Source organism: Cydia pomonella, chromosome 15 (assembly GCF_033807575.1).
Source record: "Cydia pomonella isolate Wapato2018A chromosome 15, ilCydPomo1, whole genome shotgun sequence".
In the NCBI taxonomy this organism is placed as follows: Eukaryota; Metazoa; Arthropoda; class Insecta; order Lepidoptera; family Tortricidae; genus Cydia; species Cydia pomonella.
Window position 1 is genome coordinate 19,391,803 of NC_084717.1, and position 20,178 is coordinate 19,411,980.

The 20,178-nt window shown below is 38.2% G+C and overlaps 2 protein-coding genes across 2 annotated transcripts in view; one reads left to right on the forward strand and one right to left on the reverse strand.

Moving 5' to 3' along the window:
* Nucleotides 1-20,178, forward strand: part of LOC133525428 (UDP-glucosyltransferase 2) — a 69,601-nt gene that overhangs the window by 41,791 nt on the left and 7,632 nt on the right. Inside the window, exons 3-5 of the mRNA XM_061861675.1 lie at nucleotides 15,147-15,286; nucleotides 16,686-16,869; nucleotides 18,256-18,753. Of these exons, the coding sequence (XP_061717659.1) occupies nucleotides 15,147-15,286; nucleotides 16,686-16,869; nucleotides 18,256-18,753 (822 nt within the window). The remainder of the gene's footprint in view (nucleotides 1-15,146; nucleotides 15,287-16,685; nucleotides 16,870-18,255; nucleotides 18,754-20,178) is intronic.
* LOC133525431 (uncharacterized) overlaps nucleotides 1,607-20,178 on the reverse strand; it is a 52,567-nt gene continuing 33,995 nt past the window's right edge. Inside the window, exon 2 of the mRNA XM_061861680.1 lies at nucleotides 1,607-3,515. Coding sequence (XP_061717664.1) covers nucleotides 1,652-2,824 — 1,173 coding nt within the window. The 5' untranslated portion in view covers nucleotides 2,825-3,515 and the 3' untranslated portion in view covers nucleotides 1,607-1,651. The remainder of the gene's footprint in view (nucleotides 3,516-20,178) is intronic.

A 20,178-nucleotide genomic window follows, 5' to 3' on the forward strand; every position in this document is an offset into this window, starting at 1 on the left:
TTTGGCCTAGTGGGTAGTGACCCTGCCTACGAAGCTGATGGTCCCGGGTTCAAATCCTGGTAAGGGCATTTATTCGTGTGATGAGCATGGATATTTGTTCTTGAGTCATGGGTGTTTTCTATGTATTTAAGTATTTATAAATATTTATATAATTATTATATATATCGTTGCCTAAGTACCCTCAACACAAGCCTTGTTGAGCTTACTGTGGGACTTAGTCAATTTGTGTAATAATGTCCTATAATATTTATTTATTTTTTTGAAATGTCAACTCAAGGGTAATGTAAAAATCTCGACAAGTTTGGAGGCAATAATCTGGTGCGATTAATATTTATATAATTTCGAAATTATACAGGCACACTTACATACAACGTTTATAATTAGTCACCTGCAATACTTTACGGTGTGAATATATAGGTCATAATGAGCAACTTTTACTATGGGACCAACCCTGAAATCGCGAAAATAAATACTACGTCGGTGGCAAACAAGCATACGGCCCGCCTGAGGGTAAGCAGTTTCCGTAGCCTATGTACGCCTGCAACTCCAGAGGAGTTACATGCGCGTTGCCGATCCTAAACCCCCCTCTCCCTCGTTGAGCTCTGGCAACCTTACTCACCGGCAGGAACACAACACTATAAGTAGGGTCTAGTGTTATTTGGCTGCGGTTTTCTGTAAGGTGGAGGTACTGCCTATAATGTTTATAAGCACTTTTATACAAAACAGTTTACGAAATTGTCACTTGACACGTGTCACTTGACAATTGTCACTCGAGATATGTCACTGACAAATGTCGGCGTGCGGGGGCTGGACGCATTTCTCAGCAACTGGACGAATATTGCACTTAAACGGGAATATTGGAAGGCCTTTCGCAATAGTGGGACTCTAAGTCTTAAAAATGTATTCAACACATTCACGATCGTCATAACTATCCACGTGCATATGAATTACTTTTGTTACTTCGCCAATTCATAAATGACAACTCATTCTCATAATATAAATAATACCTTTTATATAAACTATGAATAATTACAGTGTTCTTAAAGGAGTTCACATTAACTATTAAGTGTTAGGAGGAATAGTAAACAAACATACAACCAGTAACACTCCTTGACTGTAGATGGGCCTTAATATCTGTTCAATAAGATTTATAATTAGAGAGTGAATTGTGTGGATCAGGGTACAATGGGACCCATTAGTGGTAGTCATATTAGGTAGACCACCCGATAGGTATAGACTGAGCAGAATGCCTAATGACTATGGTATGAGGAAACTATTAAAATATCTAGTTTTTTCTGGGAATCGTGACTTCGTCCAGGGATAACCCCCCACTACTTTCCCCGTTTGACTTCCTTCGGAATAAAAAGTTTTTTTTTTTTTTGGATTTAAGAGTGAAGAACAGCTTTGTGATCCTAGCGAAATAACGGTATGTTTTCTATGAAAATACACTTCGGGAGAAAACTTTTTTTACTAACTAAATCTTAACAAATCACTTTGATTTTGATGTCGATCGCTTCAGCATAATATATTCAAGGTTAATAGGTTTCGCTTTAAAAAAATTGTATTGCAAATTAAATAAAAAGAAAAACCTACTTTTGCATATAATAAACACAAATGGGTGGAAAAACAATTAAAAACTTAAATTAAAAACTTATAAATAAAAAATTTGTCCCAGATCGAGACCGCTTGGCAGGGTGCCCAGAAGGCTGGCTGCATTGCCCCTCTGGATAGCAATGCTTATCCGCTGGGCGAAGTACAGGCCAGCCCTCTGGTCACCCGAAGCCTCTATAAGGCGTTTTGCTAACTCCTTATAGAGGCGGCGCGCGCTAGGCCCCCACGGCCCTAGGGTTTCAACCCCAAACGCCGCAAATATGTAACTACTGCCGAGGTTGACATACTTGCGACGCTTGAGGCTTTCGGCCGAGGATGCAGCCGCACCAGCGTCAACTTTGGTGCCTGGAATATGGGACGGTGCCAGGGTATCTACGCATGTAGCATCCCAGACAAGGGGCCGTCCCATACTCCAAGGCACCAACGTCATTCCATCAGGCCTCTTGCCATCATCCCTGACCAGGCCGTTTGGCTCGAGGAGCGCCGGCACCTTGGCACTAACAAAGGCCCTACGGATGACGTCATTGATGCTGGCGTGCCGAGGTATCCTCCCAGCACTTCGGCTGCAAGAGAGGCCGTGGTGGCCTAGGTTGTCTACCATGACGCCGCATTGGCATCGGTGAGGCATGTTTGTTGATGCTCCTATTCTAAGGCAAGTGGCCAACCGGAAAGTTGAGTTGTCCAGCAAAGTTCCTATTGTTGGTGATGGAAGTGCCTGCAACCACAGACCCGACTCCCACTCCGCTGTCGCAATGAGACGAGCTCGATCTGTTGGACTTAGTGCCGTCTCTAGGAGGCTGTTCCTTGTTAGACGACAGAGAGGCTCGTCCCACTGCCTTTGCGAGCATGGGTTGACAGGTGGGTCTGTGTTGGGGCATGTTAGTGACCATACGTTCTTGGCCTCGGAACAGTGCGCAGCCTCCAGGACCCCAAGGGAAGGGGCTAAAATTTTCCCGATAAGGTTTTGAGCACCGTGTACCGAAGCCAAGAAAGCAGGTAGCGCCACGCTGGAAATTTTGCGGATGCCCAGGCCACCCAACCTAACGGGCAGGCTAGCCTGGGTCCAAGTTCTTTCCCCAAAAGATATGTTGAAGACGGTGGTGAGAGTTTCTAAAATTAAATTGTCCAAATTTGAAATCAAAGTGGGGTGTTTCCAAAAGTGTGATCCGCGAAGTATGTATGTAAATTTTGGAACAAAAAGACAATGTTTCATTATACAATAAGCCGAATGTATGTTAATTTTAGTCAAACGATGTGAAGATGCCTTGAAATTTTGAATTTTTGTATTTATAAAATTTCCAAAAGATTGGTCCAAGATGGGACAGCCAAGAAGATGAAGCGTTTCTTTTGTAATAATTTTGATTCCGGGGGCAAGTTGGTTAAATTGTTCCAATGTGCGTTCTTTGTTTGGGCAGGACTCTGTTACAAAGAGTTCGCATTTCGAGAAGTTGAGGGATAGGCCGATAGCTATGAATTCAGTTCTTAATTTTTCTAAGTCATTTAAAACTGAAATCGCTTCACCGCCAAGGGTCCCATCGTCTAGATACCAAATATTTAATTTTGAATTTAGATTCTTGATTATGGGATGAATAGCGAGGCTGAAAATTGCTGGACCGAGGGGGTCGCCTTGTTGACAACCTACGGAAGATGCCAAAAGGTTAGATTGGTATAATAATTTTGAAGGAGAACTGTAACACTGCCAAAGAAAGTTAAAGGTAGCCGGAATTTTTTCTTTTATTTGAGTCAACAAGGCACCCCTGTCTACTGAATTAAAAGCATTGGAGACATCCACCTTCAGAAGAACCTCTCCCGCTTGGTGCTCGATGTACGTTCGCACGGCATGGACAGCGGCTTCACAGCCGCTTTTGGAACCAAAACCGAGCTGCACAGGCTGTAGTTCCGAACTAGCTTCTGTAAGGATGGAGCGACAGGCAATTTTTGCAGCAAGACGGCGCAAGGTAGTGCCAACCGCAATTGGCCGAATACCACCGTCTTTTTTAGTTAAGGCACAAAGATTGGCCCCGTACAGCGTGCCAGTAATCTCATGAGGGACTTGACCAGCCAACATGTAGTTTACAAGGGCAGTCAAGTCCCTCAAGAGAATTTCTTTGGTGTCACCGCAGCCGCAGTACAGAAGGTCTTTAAGGTGCTGTGGTGACATGCCGTCAAGGCCTCCTGCAGAGCCATTTGGGAATGACATTATGGCACCAAAAACATCCTCGGTGGAAGCGACTAGAGTAGAATCGTGAGGTTGTGGGGCATCAGGAAGGCGGTGGTTCATATCCGAGGGTGGATGTTTAGCATGTAGGGCTGTAAGGGTTTCCGAATTGGCCGGGGCCACTGCATCGTCAGAAAACAATAGGCGGGCGGCACCTTTGACGTCACCATCGGAGATTTTAGATTCGACTTTTTTAAACACATTGTCGCTTAAGTGTCTAAAACCCTGCGTGGCGGGGTAAGGCGAAACATCACAGCAGCAGTTATCTTTAATTATTTTTGTTAGTGACTTTGTGCTCTGATCTGGTTTTATGTGAAGTACTCTGAACGAAAAAGTAAGTAAATTCTCCCAGCTGCGAATGGAGTTGGTTGTAATTATAGATTTGATAGAATCACTGAGAAATCTAGCGACGGACACGCGCGCACCACGTGGTATGCGTTTCAGAACCGGGCGTGTATTTTTTAAGTCGCTCAGGATTTTCCAAAATGGTATATTCGGATTAGATACCTGGGAATTGGGGGTCGTTACGGCAATGGGTTGAGATAACGTAGGTGTAGGTTGGCTCTGTCGGTGTTTTTTTGAGATGTGAATGTTGAGGCCTCTAGGGCCTTTAAAAAATCGCGGTTCTGAGCACTCAGGGCAGCGAACATGGTTTACTGGCGATGCAGCGGGTAAAGTAGGGCAAGAAAGGTTAGAAAGGGGCATCAACAAAGGATAAAATAAACTGCAAATAAAGTAACTATAAAACTAACAGTAAGTACTAACTTATATAACTAAAAGCTTAAAAGTATAAAGAATAAAAAATATTAAAGGATAGTAGTTGTCCTTCCACAAATTCCAGCTCAGCGGGCAGGCCGAGCAGGGGCATCGAAGGGCTCTGGCCCTCCGTTGTAGGCGGCAGGACTTCTTTAAGTAATATCTTGTGAACTCTTTTTGTACAGAACTTTCGGAAAAGAGCAGACTCGGAAGAAGGTAGTTAGGAGCGTAGGTCGATAATATACCTAACTATAAGTAGATACACTGTTTCACCGTACACTTTTTGACCAATTGGAGTAAATTTTATAAATATTTTGATAGAAATTTGTTAGTAAACAAAAAATTTTCACTGATGACATAAAATGTCAAACGTAGAGGTATCCAAGCAGGCGCCGCAGGCCCGCGCTGTGGTCTCCGCAGAGACGGTGTTGCGATTCCACTTGTCTATAGCGATAAACTTATAATATTGGCAAACGTTATTATATATTATGATTATTTTATTAAAATATAAATGGGAGAGTAACAGTGTAAACATGTTGATCCGTTGCCATGGTAGCTTAGTCTTGCATTGTGTCAATAACATACTAAAAAATCATGGAGAATGGAAAATATTTAGAAGTGGAAAAACATTTTCTCTTTTTGTATAGACGATCACGTGGTAAAGTTCCCTCTTAAATAAGGTATTGTTTTCCTTTTTTTCAGCAGTATTAGAGTGGATAGGAAGACGGAGTATACATTTAAATAAAATGCTCTTTAACCTTTTGGCCGCCAAAGACGTCATATGACGTGCGCGGCTACAACCCAATATCAACCTTCATGCGTACCGACAAGGTTCACGATTACGCGCCGCGTACGATAGGCGTGGCGTTCAAAAGGTTAAATTGTTCTAATCACTTAACATATTTTGATTAATCACCTTGTATTTTTTTCCTTTTTACACCTTCACTAGAACTCGTATTAATCGGGCCTATTTAACTGGGCCTTATTAAAACGATGTACAAATGTGCAATGGCCTGGAGTTCACGAGGTGCGAGTTTCACTTTTATCTACCTTCACTATTTTATCTCCTGATGTTAAATTCTTCTTACAAAATAAATTTAGGTTAACTTAAAATTATCACGAATAACAATGAATATCATCGCCTCACTGCCGCTGCTGGGGGTACCCTTTAACTTTAAGTTAAGTTTTTTATTAAATAAATAAATATTATAGGACATTATTACACAAATTGCCTAAGTTCCACAGTAAGCTCAATAAGGCTTGTGTTGAGGGTACTTAGACAACGATATACCTATATAATATACACCGTGTTTTTATTGAATTTCGTTAACTTCGGGGTATCGGTAAGTACGTTTAAGGAAACTAAATGGCATAGTTAATTTTCATAAAAAAAATTTTTTTTTGTTTTTTTTACTATTTTTATTTTTATAAAAAGTAACTAAATGATGCATATAGCGTTATTGTAACACGGGTATTACATTTAACTCAACCAAACAATTGAAAACTGTGACATATCAATGTCATTTCGAACGTCGATCGTCCGAGATAGTACTTACGTTTAGTAGCAAATGTATGAACTCGCACTAAACACTAATCAATAAGTAAACAGGCCCTAAGGCAAGTATACACGCTCGTAAGGGCCTTATAAGATAAAAATTAATGATTGATTATCTCCGAAATGGAGTTAATTAGAATATCGGTGTCTTTGAGAAAGTTACTTAATTTCAGCTAAGGAATGCACCCTCGAAATTAACGCAAATAAAAAAAAACACGGTGTATAAATATTTATAAATACTTAAATACATAGAAAACACCCATGACTCAGGAACAAATATCCATGCTCATCACACGAATACATGCCCTTACCAGGATTTGAACCCGGGACCATCAGCTTCGTAGGCTAGGTCACTACTCACTAGGCCAAACCGGTCGTCAATTATGTGGTTATTATGTGTTTATAATTATGTATTCTGTATTGTTTTTCCGTGTTGTTTATAGGTATTTTACTTATCCAAACTTAAGAAGTACCTAAATAAAGTAAAAGTATCAAAATATTCTAATATCATGATACCAGACACATTGTGTAATTAATTGAAACCCATTAGCATTTATGAAATGCAAACAAGGCCATTACATACCACTGTGACATCTGGAACTGCTATTCACAATAATTTAGGGTGCCATACGCAATTACAAATAATTTAATTGATTAATTAAATGAATCATAGTAATCCAACTAGGGAACAAATCAAATTATTTTATGAAATGTTTTGATGATTTGTTTATATTTCGTGATTCAAACGAGCGTACCAAGTGCTTCGCCAAGTGGAATCTTGTTCGTGAAGGGTTACAACGCACGAGGAATAAACAAACTTTGCCTCCGAGTGAAACTCTAAAATTTTTACCACACCAACGGAAAATACCTAATACCAAAAAAATTATACCAAATCAAATCCATATGAACATAATAAAAATATATACATTTAAAAGTCAATTCTAGCAGCTAACACAAGGAAACAACTCAAAATTTGCATCTGATTATTTTGCCTCACATGTGGATAAAATGCAACTCGCTAATTCGTTTTTGAAGGTCAGATCAAGAGGGCCAGTTGGTGTGGTGAAAACAAAAATACTCCAAAATGTCTCAGGATTGGTACCGTACGTATTTCCCTACGTGAATACGTATTTAGTATGAAGTAATTTTATATTTGTGTACAGGTATTCACTTAATCGTGTGCGAGTATGTGTGTGTAAAAGTCCATATAAGACAGAATAATTTTGTTTTTGCTTTGCGAAGTTTTGCTAAATTTAGTAAATAGCTACGACTAGTGTAATATCAAGTCTTGTGCGAGGAACTAGAGTTCAGTGACCCCTCAACCTTCACCCTACGCGGCATTTGTGGGGCTTGCAATGATGCAAATATAATTGACTTGTTGTGGATGTATTTGGGTAATTTCGTATGTCGGATGTTTTTGAAAATCAGATGAAAACACAAAACTCCATCGTAAGAGTGTCTTTTGACAATTATTCGACGGTTTTCTACACTTGGAATTACCCGAATGTACCTTATAAGTAAACGCAAAGCGGACGCTTCGGCCGATGGTCACAATATTTTGTGACATTTGGTCCATTTGCAAATGTGCGTGAATGCAAATGAAATGAATGAATGAAAAATGTGCTGTGTTTGGCTGCACTTGGTTGATTTTATTTTATAATGCAAGGACATAAATTTTATAAAAATATGACTTATCATTGACCGAAACGTCCATACAAAAAGATACAACGTTTTTTTACTTTTAAATATCTTCCATGTTTTTCTAGTACATAATACTCGTAATGTACGTAGTAATGTGTTAATGACACAATGAAAAACTAGATTTATAGGTTTTCCTTTTTTTTTTCAAAATATGCAAAACAAAAAAAAAATCAAAAAAGTGAAGCTTATAAACCGAATGTTCGCATTTCGCACTAATCGAAGAGTGACAGAGAGACATAATCGTTTCGTCCGCTACGCATCTTGGCTAGGCCCTCAGTTTGTCTCACGCGCACCGGGATGTCTATTACGGCTGGCAGTGCATTTAGCATGCACCAATCAGTCCGTTCGATTTTTTTTAACTATCTACATAAACGAATTACAGCCCATATCTTATTGTAAGTACAAAGTTTCAGAGCAACCTAGCTAGTCGTTTTAAAATGAGAGGGTATAGACGTTTGTATGGAGGACCGAGTTTGTTGGGGACCCAAGTCTCTAGTGAATGTGAGAATTCCACTACATACGTCATTTCTTTAGAAGTTTGATATCGTCGGCGTTGCCAAATATACAGAAAGATTGCGAGGAGATGTGCACTGGTCAACTTCTGATAAGCGACTGATAAGAAATAACCGGTTACACCGGTTTTTATTGGTCTCAAGGGGGCACGACTTGTGCATATCATAACCATGCAAAATGCCATTTTGTACAAAAACTGCAATAACCTAAAAACTACGCATGCGAGATCGTTGACTTTTACTGTTTTTTGTAGCTGAATAAATTCGTAATAAAATTGCATTTAAAGTTTTACTAAAATATTTCCCGCTCTCCGGAAAAACGACCAAAAGTAAAAAATGTTGCTTGAGTCGATTTTTTTGATCGCGAGTGTATGTTGACACTTGCGTCATTTGAGGTAATTAGACGTTCAGAACAAAATATTTGGATTCGGATGTCGACACATTGTTTGAAGCAATTATTTATTCTGTTTATGACTGTAAGCAACAAAAACCCTATTGTAATATTCGTTAACAGGATGGTATTAGTTAAGTAAATAACCGGTTAAACTGGTTATTTTAATTTGTTATCAATATTTAACTATGACATGTTCGTTTGTAGTCTCCGGGCAAATGTGTATGGGCTCAACGACTCAAATACAAAGCATCGATTTGTAGTAAACTAGCATACGGCCCGTCTGATAGTAAGCAGTGTCCGTAGCCTATGTACGCCTGCAGCTCCAGAGAGTTAAATGTACGTTGCCGACCCTAACACTCCGCAGCCTCGTTGAGCTCTGGCATTTTTACTCACCGGCAGGAACACAAAACTATGAGTAGGGTCTAGTGTTATTTGGCTGCAGTTTTGGGCCCTACTCTAGATCTGGAATGACATCCGCTGTGCTGTGCGCTACCACACAAAGCGAGATGACATTCACAACGCCCATACCTCTCTTGCGGACGTAGTTTAAGGATGTACCCCCAGGTAAGGATGTCCAAGGTTGATGAAAGAGTGATTTAGTTAATCGGTCGTGATATGGGGACTGCTCCGTAGCCCCTCGACTCAATGTACCTGCGACACAGCAACGCAAACCATGGCACATCTAATGGCGTGCCCCGCATGCCTGCTCGTTTGAAATCGAAAGCTGGATCTGAGTGACGCGACAGCCAGGGCTGTCAACATCCATCCATCTTATCGTATCCAGACATCCATCGTATGAAAAAGGAACCTTGACATGAAAAGATGAATTGGTGCTTTTGAAGAAGCCTCCGACTAGCCGAGCTCGGCGGTTGCGTTTAGCTACTGCGTGGTGAATAGTTTTATATAAATCCTTAAAAGGCCATCTTTTTAAGGTAAAATTTTTAGTATATAGTACAGCCAACGCCACATTTCTCCTTTGTTACCATGGAAATAAGGATGTGCCACGGTATATTTGGGCTTAATATATATGTTAGCTTCAATGGACCTTAAGAGCGTTTTCACATTTTCCGATCCGATATTGGATTTCGGATAATTCCACAAGGATGTAAAAAATTAAAAAACGCCTATCTATTACTATTTAATATTTATTCATTGTTCAAATGATAACCCTACACAAATGATAACCCTACAAAAAATGGAGAAGTACGAGTCGGACTTGCCAAACGAGGGTTCCGTACAAATTTAAGTTATTTATTTTTATTCTTACAAATTTATAGCTTTCCGATTTTTCCCTGTACTTGTAGTATAAGACGTTATTACTTGCCAAATTTCATAGTTCTAGGTTAACGGAAAGTATGTACTCTGTAAATTTTGATTCCCTTGAGTGTAAAAAATACGTTTTTTGCGGCATAAACGGACGTATCTTATTTTTACGTTATTTTAGAAGTTTGATTTTTTTGCAGCTTCAAGGGACTCTAGACCCGAGTATATGGTTTTAATTTCAACTTGACACTTCCACGCGTTCCCGAGATAAAGGGTCTTGACTCTTGGCAGAAAGACGGACAGATAACGGACAACAAATTGATCCTATAAGGGTTCCGTTTTTTCCTGTTGAGGAACGGAACCCTAAAAAGGACTTGATGCTGTAGGGCACTCTCTAGCAGCTGCTGATATAAAAAAATAAAATTTTATTTAACATATTAAAAAAAAATTGCCATACCCGACCAGTTATGGGATTGGGATTCTATTTGTTTTGTTGGTGTATGAACTGCTCGTACCCTGGTTTGCAATAAACGTTTATTATTTATGATTTACTGTCATTTTTATTGACAATTATTCAAGTTTAAAGATGACATTTACTGGGACAGTGACGAGCACTCGAACGTCTACCATATACATTCACGAAGACGCGCAGATTTGTCATATTTAACCTTCAATAATATGACATTACAAGTCAAGGCATGCGTCTTCGTGAATGCACGATCAATAGATATTTTCATAATAAGTATTTCGTCAAAATTTTTATGATAGAAGTTTTTATCGCCGACAGCACTTTTCTTACAACATTCACCTATTAATTATTGATGACATTCTAAGAAACACAATTAAGTTGCGTTATTTATCACAAAGTTCCTATGGCCATCTTCTGTGTCAATCATTAGATCTATGGTACTCGTACCTCATACGATGTGGCAAAGCAATTTTAAAAAATTGCAAAGTTCCCATGAAATGTTCTCGGTATTTTTTTCTGCACGTTTATTGCCAAATTTTATTAAAGTTACTTTCGATTTCTATGTCACTTATATACGAAAATGTTAAATGAAACAGTTTGTCAACAGGTTTCCTAGTCTGAATGGGAACATTCTAACTGGAAACTTGCATGAGAATTTTCTCATAAAAGTTTCCAGATTTTTTTTTAATGTTATTAAGTTTTGAGAATGTGTTGCAACTGGCACCAGTGTTGGACTGGCACCAGTAATGGGATGGTGTAGACAAATCCTGTAAAACAAGTGTTTATCATCAGTTTTCAACGCTGGCAACATTTTACTACAAACAAGAGCCAAATTGTGTTAATTTGAAAATTAATGGCGCCATACATCTCATTACAGGAGAATAAAAACATAGTTTTAATTTGTTATTAATAATGAAATTGATTGCAGCAGCTTTCATATTTTATAATTAACATAAAGGACGAATATGATATTCAACTTTTAACTCATAAAACAGTAGAAATTTTACAGGTGTCGGTGAAATATCAAAAATACAAAAAAAATCCCTTAAATGTCCCATGATTGGTGCCATTATGCAGATATGTGAATTGCGAACTTTCAGCTCAATCGAATAATGGGAAGTGGGTCTAATTTAACTTGCATGATTTGACCCGAACAAACATGGATACAAACGTTGCAAGTTAAACAATTTTTTTAATAAAATACAAATGTTCCTACTTCTACATTACGTTGTATTGAGGTGTAACTGGCGTGCCGTTACGTCACGCATGCGCGATCTGTGCCGGCCATAACTTGTTGCCTTTAACTATCTTCTACGGAAGATTAATGGCCTCATTCATAAACTGCTGTCATCTAAATGTTGCCACATTTACTAATAGTTCGCCATTCATAAGTGTATTGAGGGTAGGGGTAAGGAAAACAATCTCTTATGGGAGAACTGTTGCATGTGTCCAGCTGGCAGCTGTAAATAATAGTTCAAAATCTCTCCGGTGGCGCTAGGATAGCACAAGGACATGACATGGACTTTGATGTTATTGACGGCGTGAAGTAGGCTGTCAGTGATACGTTTTTTTTATCTTAGTCAAAAATGAGTTCGCGATGTATTGTGGCGCCACCTATTTAAGGTTTTTTGATGGACACTTCATACACATATATTGTTCTCTTTACCTCTACCCTCCATACATGAATGGCATTATATTACTAATGAGTATAAGTATATAGCTCAAGCCCATTTCGTATAGGTGTGCGTGAAGGGCTCGGACAGACGTTCTAAAATTTGTAATACAGTCAAACCTGTTTAATTGGGACCTTGATAAATGGGAAAGCTTAATCATTGCAACCGAAGGTACACTTCCGGTCCCTTGATACTAAAAGGCCTTCATGATTGCAGTTTTTGAACTATGTACTTTAAATTCAATTTATAATAAGTATTTATGTTTTTATAAGTAATTTTACATAAGTAAGGGAAATTGACCTCTATAAACAATAAAGGTTTCAGTGTATGACGGAGAGATAGTCCCGGGAAATGAGAGATATAACCGTACCCTGGGCTTTTTGGTTCGAATTTTTTCATCCTAGTCACAAAATTGGTGAAAAGTGTAAAAAGATAAATTATTTGAACATGTATATACATTGAGACCTAGGCTCGCCGAAACATGTCGCGCGAGTGATTAAAAACGTGAGTTAAACTGTACGTGAGTTAAGCTTAGTACAATGACTTGTTGGAATATTTTGTCACTATAATATAGTTTACCACACAATATGACATTGAAGACCACCGGTCTAACGTCACACGACGTAAACCCTTAAACGCATTACGAAAATTAATTGCTTCGTTACAAAACGTTATAAAAATGTACAAATATAGGTACATGTGAATATTGCGCTGCGTCCGCGCATGGTGGCGCAATTGGATCACTTGGCCATTTCACTTTGCGAAATGCCGATATACATAAGTGTGACCAACTGGTAATGGGACTGGCTGATTATTAACTTCCTTGGCATTTAAATTGTATCCTATTACAAAGCATTTGTTTAAAAAAAAGCCACTTTTTAAATTGTGAATTGTGTTTTGTTGTTTTTTTTTAATATTTACAATCACGAAATCTTTCTCGAAAAAAAGTCCAAAAACCAGGAACGAGTTTAGTGTAATATTATGACGTAACGTACTTAGTTCATATTCTATTATGATCATCACTTATTCAAATGAAAAATAACGCTAAATATGTTTAGTGCTATAATATTAATCATCCCAAAAATACAGACTCAAATAATTAAACAAGAAAAAAACTCTCATCACTCTTCAATTAATATAAGAATGATAAAATTCTCACATTATTAAATAATTACCAATATTGCATGAAGGCTGTTGGTTAATTGATAATTTCAACAATAGTTCGGAAAAATTACTACCATCTTCCATCCGACATCCGATATCGGATCGGACAATGTGAAAAACTCTCTTAGCTGCTCCGAACAATGCAACAATAGCACGGAGTCCCACGGCACAGACCCGAATCTCAAGTACATTCACTAGAATGATGTCTTGTATGGCTGTCTATGATTTACCGACATCTTTATGCTCATTTTGTTTGTTTCTTACATATGTCCATAAGAAAGCCCTTAACCTTGAAAACCCTTGACCTGACAACGGCTTTCTTCGTAAAAAAATTCCTTCTAATCAATGTCGGTTAATTGGTTAATGTTTTGTCCGAGTACTTTTCTAGATATCAAATTATTTAAGATTTTTAAAGTTGAATCGCCAATGTTTTTCTTCAATACATTCGGATATTTATTGTGAATAACTTTACCTTGAGAATGTTAACGTAATCTTGACAAGTACACATTCAACTTTTGAACGATATTTAAACTGGCTTCCAGGCTTAAATTTTGGTTATGTAATTGTTTTATGGTACTAGGTATTATTGACACATTATTGTTTATCCTTTTTAGATCGGTCAATATATTTATAGCGTTCATTGCACGTGTTTAGTTTGATCAATAAATTTCTGATTCAATTGTTCGTATGGATGTCGATAGAATAGTGGAAGCACTAGGAAAAGTGCATTTTGGCTCCCGTCATCCGGGCTTGGCTTATATATGTCGGGAATCGTCGGCGTATCATACTAGAGACAGCACATCTGAACGTTCAATAGAGGATGACGAGGGCTTTCAATGAAACACGATGTTCAACTCACAGTCTTTACTGGACAAGACCTGACAACGGCTTTCTTCGTAAAAAATCCTTCTAATCAAGGTCGGATAATGCCATTAAAACTGGTTAATGTTTAGAAAAATTTACTCCTATTAGGTATCGCTATCACAGTATATATATGAAGCTAAGGCTATGAGTTAAACGGTTCATATAATATATACCTATAGGTCAATTCAGAACTGTCAAAATTTACTTCATACCCTATTATTACGATTATAGCAATAGGTTCTAGTACCTAGACGAGTTCCTTCGACTAAAATGTATCTTCAGAGGAAATACTAGCGGAGCCCTTTCTCAGATTTGAGTACTTTAGGTAAATATAGTCGGCTCGCAAAATTAGTGGAATAAGGACAACTGCAGCTTAGATGCAAAATCCTGCGTTAAAATCTCAAAAATAGAGGTTTTGTTTTCATTCCTCCTCCAAAATTAAACCAATCGTAAGATTTTTTTTGGGAACGGAATGAGAAAGAAATTATTTGTGCCTGACCGTTTTCATTTTTGCGTTTATTGTTGCCGATTTTGTATGCTAGGCGTCTGTTTACGGCGCATTTATTTGGCTGTTTTTAGCGTTTTTTATAGTAGGTAACCTAGTTCTGCCGAGTTTCTTGCCGGTCCTTGGGATACCCTCCTCCAATTTTATGGGATTTAAATCTTCTCGGGTCGCAGGTGTGGGGTTAGAGCCGGTGTAGCTTTATTTGACGTTCATAAGCGCATTGTAATATGCCTACTTGAATAATAAAATATCTTTATCTTATCTTTTTTATAAAAACAAGAATATTTTAAAAAAAAGCAAACCGTATAGACACAGGTATTGCTAATATTGAACTCATATAAAAAACGTACTCATCTAGGGACGAAATCAAGAGAGGAAAATGTCGAGATTTTTTTTACGGAAAATTACCGTCACTGTTTTCTTTTAAGATCACGCATTAATGATCGTGATTTCCTTTCCAGCTAGGGTCCTGGTGGCCTATCCTGTGTCTGCCGATCCTGCTGGCCTCGGTCTGCGGGAGCGACATCCTCATGGTCACCATGGGCGGCACCAAGTCACACAAGATGCCGTTTTGGGAGCTGTCAAGAGGTCTTATCAGGAGGTATGTATGAAATATCTCTTCCTCGATTTTTAACTAAAAAGAGACTTCATCGCGTGCATCGTTCATTTCTTTGATGTTACATCGTCTACATCGAAAATGACATTCTGGTTGGGACTACCTAGTAAGTATTATCTACCTGCAGAATGTAGAATAACTCCTCTTCGTGCTTTCCTGGTTAAATTTTAAAGGACTTTTGGCAACCATCTCAAAAATTGGTTCAGGAACTGACTTATACGAAAGTGATTCTATTCTATAGTAATTTAAATTATATTTTTTCTTATTTAATGCGTGTTCATTATAACATGTAATGTTTTGAAAAGATTTGTCCCGCCAAGTTTCTTGCCGGTCCATATTGGCATACCCTCCTTCAATTGAGGGGGGATTTAAATCTTCTCAGGTCAGACGTTTAGGGCTAAAGCCAGTGTCGCTTTATTTGACGTTCATAAGCGCATTACCTACTTGAATAATAAACTATATCTGTCTTCATTACGATCTGATCTTCCAAGTCTGAACAAGTACTAAGCCTTACTAAATAATTGGGATTAGTCCATACTTTCTGGCGACGTTTTCCTGAACAGAAAACGAACTAGTTGATAATTCGTCATAAGTTCCCAGAAACTCATTAGTGTTTGAACCTTAAGTGCCCATAAGGTATCATGACATGGGATCTTTCCAGAGGTCTCGTCAGTTATCAAAAAGTAAGGTCTTACTAGTAAACTAGTCTCATGTTAGTCATCCATAACATGTGATAAACTACTTTAGCTATTTACTACATTGCTTACGGTGTGATAATAAATATTACTCTGAACCTTGTACAACTCACAGCTATAATTACTATTCTGTACGTGCGAGTAAGTTTATAATCAAGGAATTACATTGGACGTATGGTATTTATTAAAATGGTGTCGAGTCAAGATATTTTATTGTCTTTTAAAACTGGTTCAAAACGACAGTTTAAATTCGGGAATTATTGATATTGGGCAGTATTCCAAAATAATATAATTACAGGACTGGAAATAAAATTGGGGATATGTGGGGTCAAAAACTTGTAAATGAATTTGGATTTGTGTGCTTGTTTGCGGTCGACGACTGAATCCAGTCTCGGATTTCGCATCGTCAACATCTCCTGAGGATGCCTCGTAGAGGCGTAACACGTGTCGAGTTTTGTATTTTCGGTGGTGGGTTGTTATATTTAGTTGCGTATTTATTATTGCGGTGGGAGGGTGGGAACAATAATTGCACGTAAAAATACGCAAGTAATTATAACTGGTTAGCACTGATTGACTAGCACGTTATCTTTTCGCGGATAAGCAAAGTAATATTTTTTGTTTTAAGTGACTAAGTTTACTTAAGGTAAACCGGTAAATTGTTTGCTTAAATCAATAATTCTATTTCCCAGAGGTCACAATGTGACATTCATGAGCGCTTTTCCGCCCGACTTCCACATTCAGGGCCTGGAGGAGATAGCCCCCGAAGGCCTGGTGTCCTACGTGAGGAACTACATGACGTATGATCTGGTGGGAGCCAGGATGAGGGGGGAAGAACCGTTGCCTGTGAAGGATATCTTCAGATACGGATATGAGGTAAATGGTAATGACTACTGGATGATGACCAATGCAGTTGTAGTTAAGGAAAGTGGACAAATCTCACGATGTCCAGTCAGGGTCAAATAGATAGTGACGGGATTCCTCATTTCTAATGTGTGTGATTGTGATATAGGTATTTCCAACCTCTTTGTCTGCCATCGTCACTACCCATTTAATGCTGACTATACAAATGAAGAATTTTTACACTAAAGAGCAATAATAACGGCTGTTTTTATCTGGGTCTTTTCAAGCAGATAGATTCGTTTTCATTCTTATTTGACAATAAACAGGATAAGGATGTGGTGGAAATAATCGCTTCTGTTGGGTAAGTCTCGGCAGCCCAGTTGTGGTAATGCGACGGGGTCGTATCCAGGAGCCACGAGTCAAGTCCTGCCCTCTCGTTGCTTCTTTCATTTTTACTTTAAGTTTAAAATATTGTGGTACCGTTATTAGATGTCACGTCTCTTATTATTTGATTAAATAGTAAGCTGTTTACGCTACCTTTGGAGCTAAAGCTACAAATATTTAAAGTTTCAGTGCAGCAGCGTAGTTCAGTGCTCAAATAACATGTCATAGTGGTATATTTTTATAAATTCTCACAAATGCATTTAAGTGCCGTAGCCGAACAGTGTCAGATTGAAAAACTATATTAATATAGGTACTTCACCAAACTTATATAATATATAAGAATATATTATATGAATGAAACGGCACTTGCCCTTATAATTCTTGTACTTTCTTATATTTGTCCGTCTAATCTTAGAACTTTTACTAAATGATCCGTTATTCCGTCTTAAATAAATGTTAAGCATCTTTTGTACATTGCTTATAGTAATATTTCTAAATCAATACCCGATGAATGGGAGTTAATAGCAAATACTACGAAAAGTAGAAGTGCTGCTCCGTTTAGCTATTTTCTTTAAATTATTTACGATCGCCTTAAGTTTTGACAATAAGTATTTACTTTACTGTATTCTGATCTTCGAGCAACACCGGCTTCCAACACGTCGGTTCTGATCAAAAATCTGACTGGGCCTTTCCAAACCATTTCAGAAAAACAAACGAAATCGAATTTATGATAAACATTCATTTATTTGCGCAATCTATAAAATTAATGATAAATATTTCATGCCTGACTACACATAACGAAATAATGCTATATTTGGAAACAAATTGCAATGTGTACCTCATTATGCGAATAACGGTATTAAATTGATTGAGTCTCCAAATATAACATAGTTTTGCTGTAATTAATGGAGTCCAGCTGATTCTAAGATGATGATGCTTTTAAAGCTGTTTCTTGCTATCTAGTACGCTGAATAATCACCGGTCAAATAGTCTTTAAGATGAAGACCACAAACTCAAATCTCTTTATATCCACAGGCCTGCGACGCTTTCCTGAGCGATATTGAAACTCGCGCCCTCCTCCGTTCGGGGCGGAACTTCGACCTGATCATCCTCGACGGCACCTACCCAGAGTGCGCCTTCGGCATTGTCTACAAACTCAAAGTGCCATTCATGTACATCAACACAGTTGGTTTCTACGCCATGCCTTTAAGCAACTCAGGAAGCCCTACTCCATTCTCGGTCACCCCATTCTTCGGCAAAGCTTTCACGGATAACATGGGTGTTTTGGACAGAGCTATGAACGCAGCCTGGTACATCGGAGCTTACACCATGCATAGTTTCATGGCTGTGTTTCTTCAAGGAGTGCTAAGAAGACACTTTGGGCCACAGATGCCTCATGTATATGATATGGCGAAGAATGTGAGTTTTATTCTTCAGAATGGCCATTATTCTGTGTCGTATCCGAGACCGTATTTGCCTAATGTTGCGGAGGTAGCTTGTATACATTGCAAGGAAGCGAAGAGGTTGAACCCGGTAAGTTAATCTTAAAGTATAAGGTAGTAATAGTATATGTTAATCTAGTAATCTAGTTACTCATATATTTTGAATTAAATTTGAAGTAGGATATAACTAACTTTCGTTTAAGTTCAACCTTTTTACAAGTACCAATCGTATGTAGACAAGATGTTAATCGTTCACGCTCCGTAGCGTAGTAGTTATCTGTCTCTATCTGTACGACAGAGACAGTTGCATTTCGTTCGCTACGGAGCTTTAATGATTGGCATATTGTCTACGCAACTTGCACATTTTATTTAATTCTCTCAAATAAAATATTTTGGAAAAGCTGCAAAATGAAATAGAGTAAAAAGCATGGGTCAATATTAAGTTCTGCATGTTGTGTTGTTTGTCTTTTCTAGAAAGTTTAAATTAAAACAGCCCGTACTTTAGAGCTATTACTTATTCTGTACGCCATTAACTACCATTTGGCGTAATTACAAACTCGGAGTCACTTAAAACTTGGAATTAAAAAGTCTTTGTTAATTTTTAAACTGATTAAGCTAGTTGGGCTAGTTTTGAACTGACTTCTGACTAATTTAAAATGGGTCAGTACAGTCACGTCTGAAAATATAGATACGAAAAATATCCCAAAAATATGTATACACTACCTTAATATATGGGCAATAAAGTCGTGTATACATATTTTTGGCACTTTTTGCGTATCGATATTTTCAGACGTGACCGTACAAGGGGTCACTTGTAAAAAAGAAATGTTACGAAAAATATTCAGGTACAGAGGCCCTCAGATATATTGGGGCGCCCAGGGTATTCACAGATATCTGAACAAATCAAGACAATTATCAAGACGTTAAAGTGTATGTTCGTTTATTATTTTGAAGAACCGTTTCGTCACTTTCGTCTCATTTTAAAACCATCATAGCTTCGTCTCAGATAACAGCAGAAAGCTCAAATTCACAGGATAAGATGTAGACATTGACATACATATCTAAGGACGGCCCTTTACGGGCACTAAGAATGGCGCTAGTTCAGTGGTGTCACTCTCGAATTCGAGCCAATCGTGCAGTCTAACGGAACTAGTTGCGACCAATCGCGTGCGTGGTGCGAACTCATCAACCAATCGCATTGCGGCGTTAGACTGCAAGATTGGCTCGAATTCGTGAGCGTGACACCGCTGTGCTGGCCCCATTCCTATTGTCCGTAAGGCCCGTCCTTAGATATATATGTCAATGGATGTATATTATATTTTATCAATACCTAAAATACCTACTACGATTTGGGCACTCATTTATACAAACGAAACGGCCAAGCCATGTTTTTATGCCAAGGTGCAAGGTTAGTAAAGTCAGGGCCCCTAAGACTTGCCCTCTGCTGAGATCTGATAATTTTTTTACAGTAAAATCTGCCTGTGTCTTGGCTGCCAATTTTACATTAAACATTTTT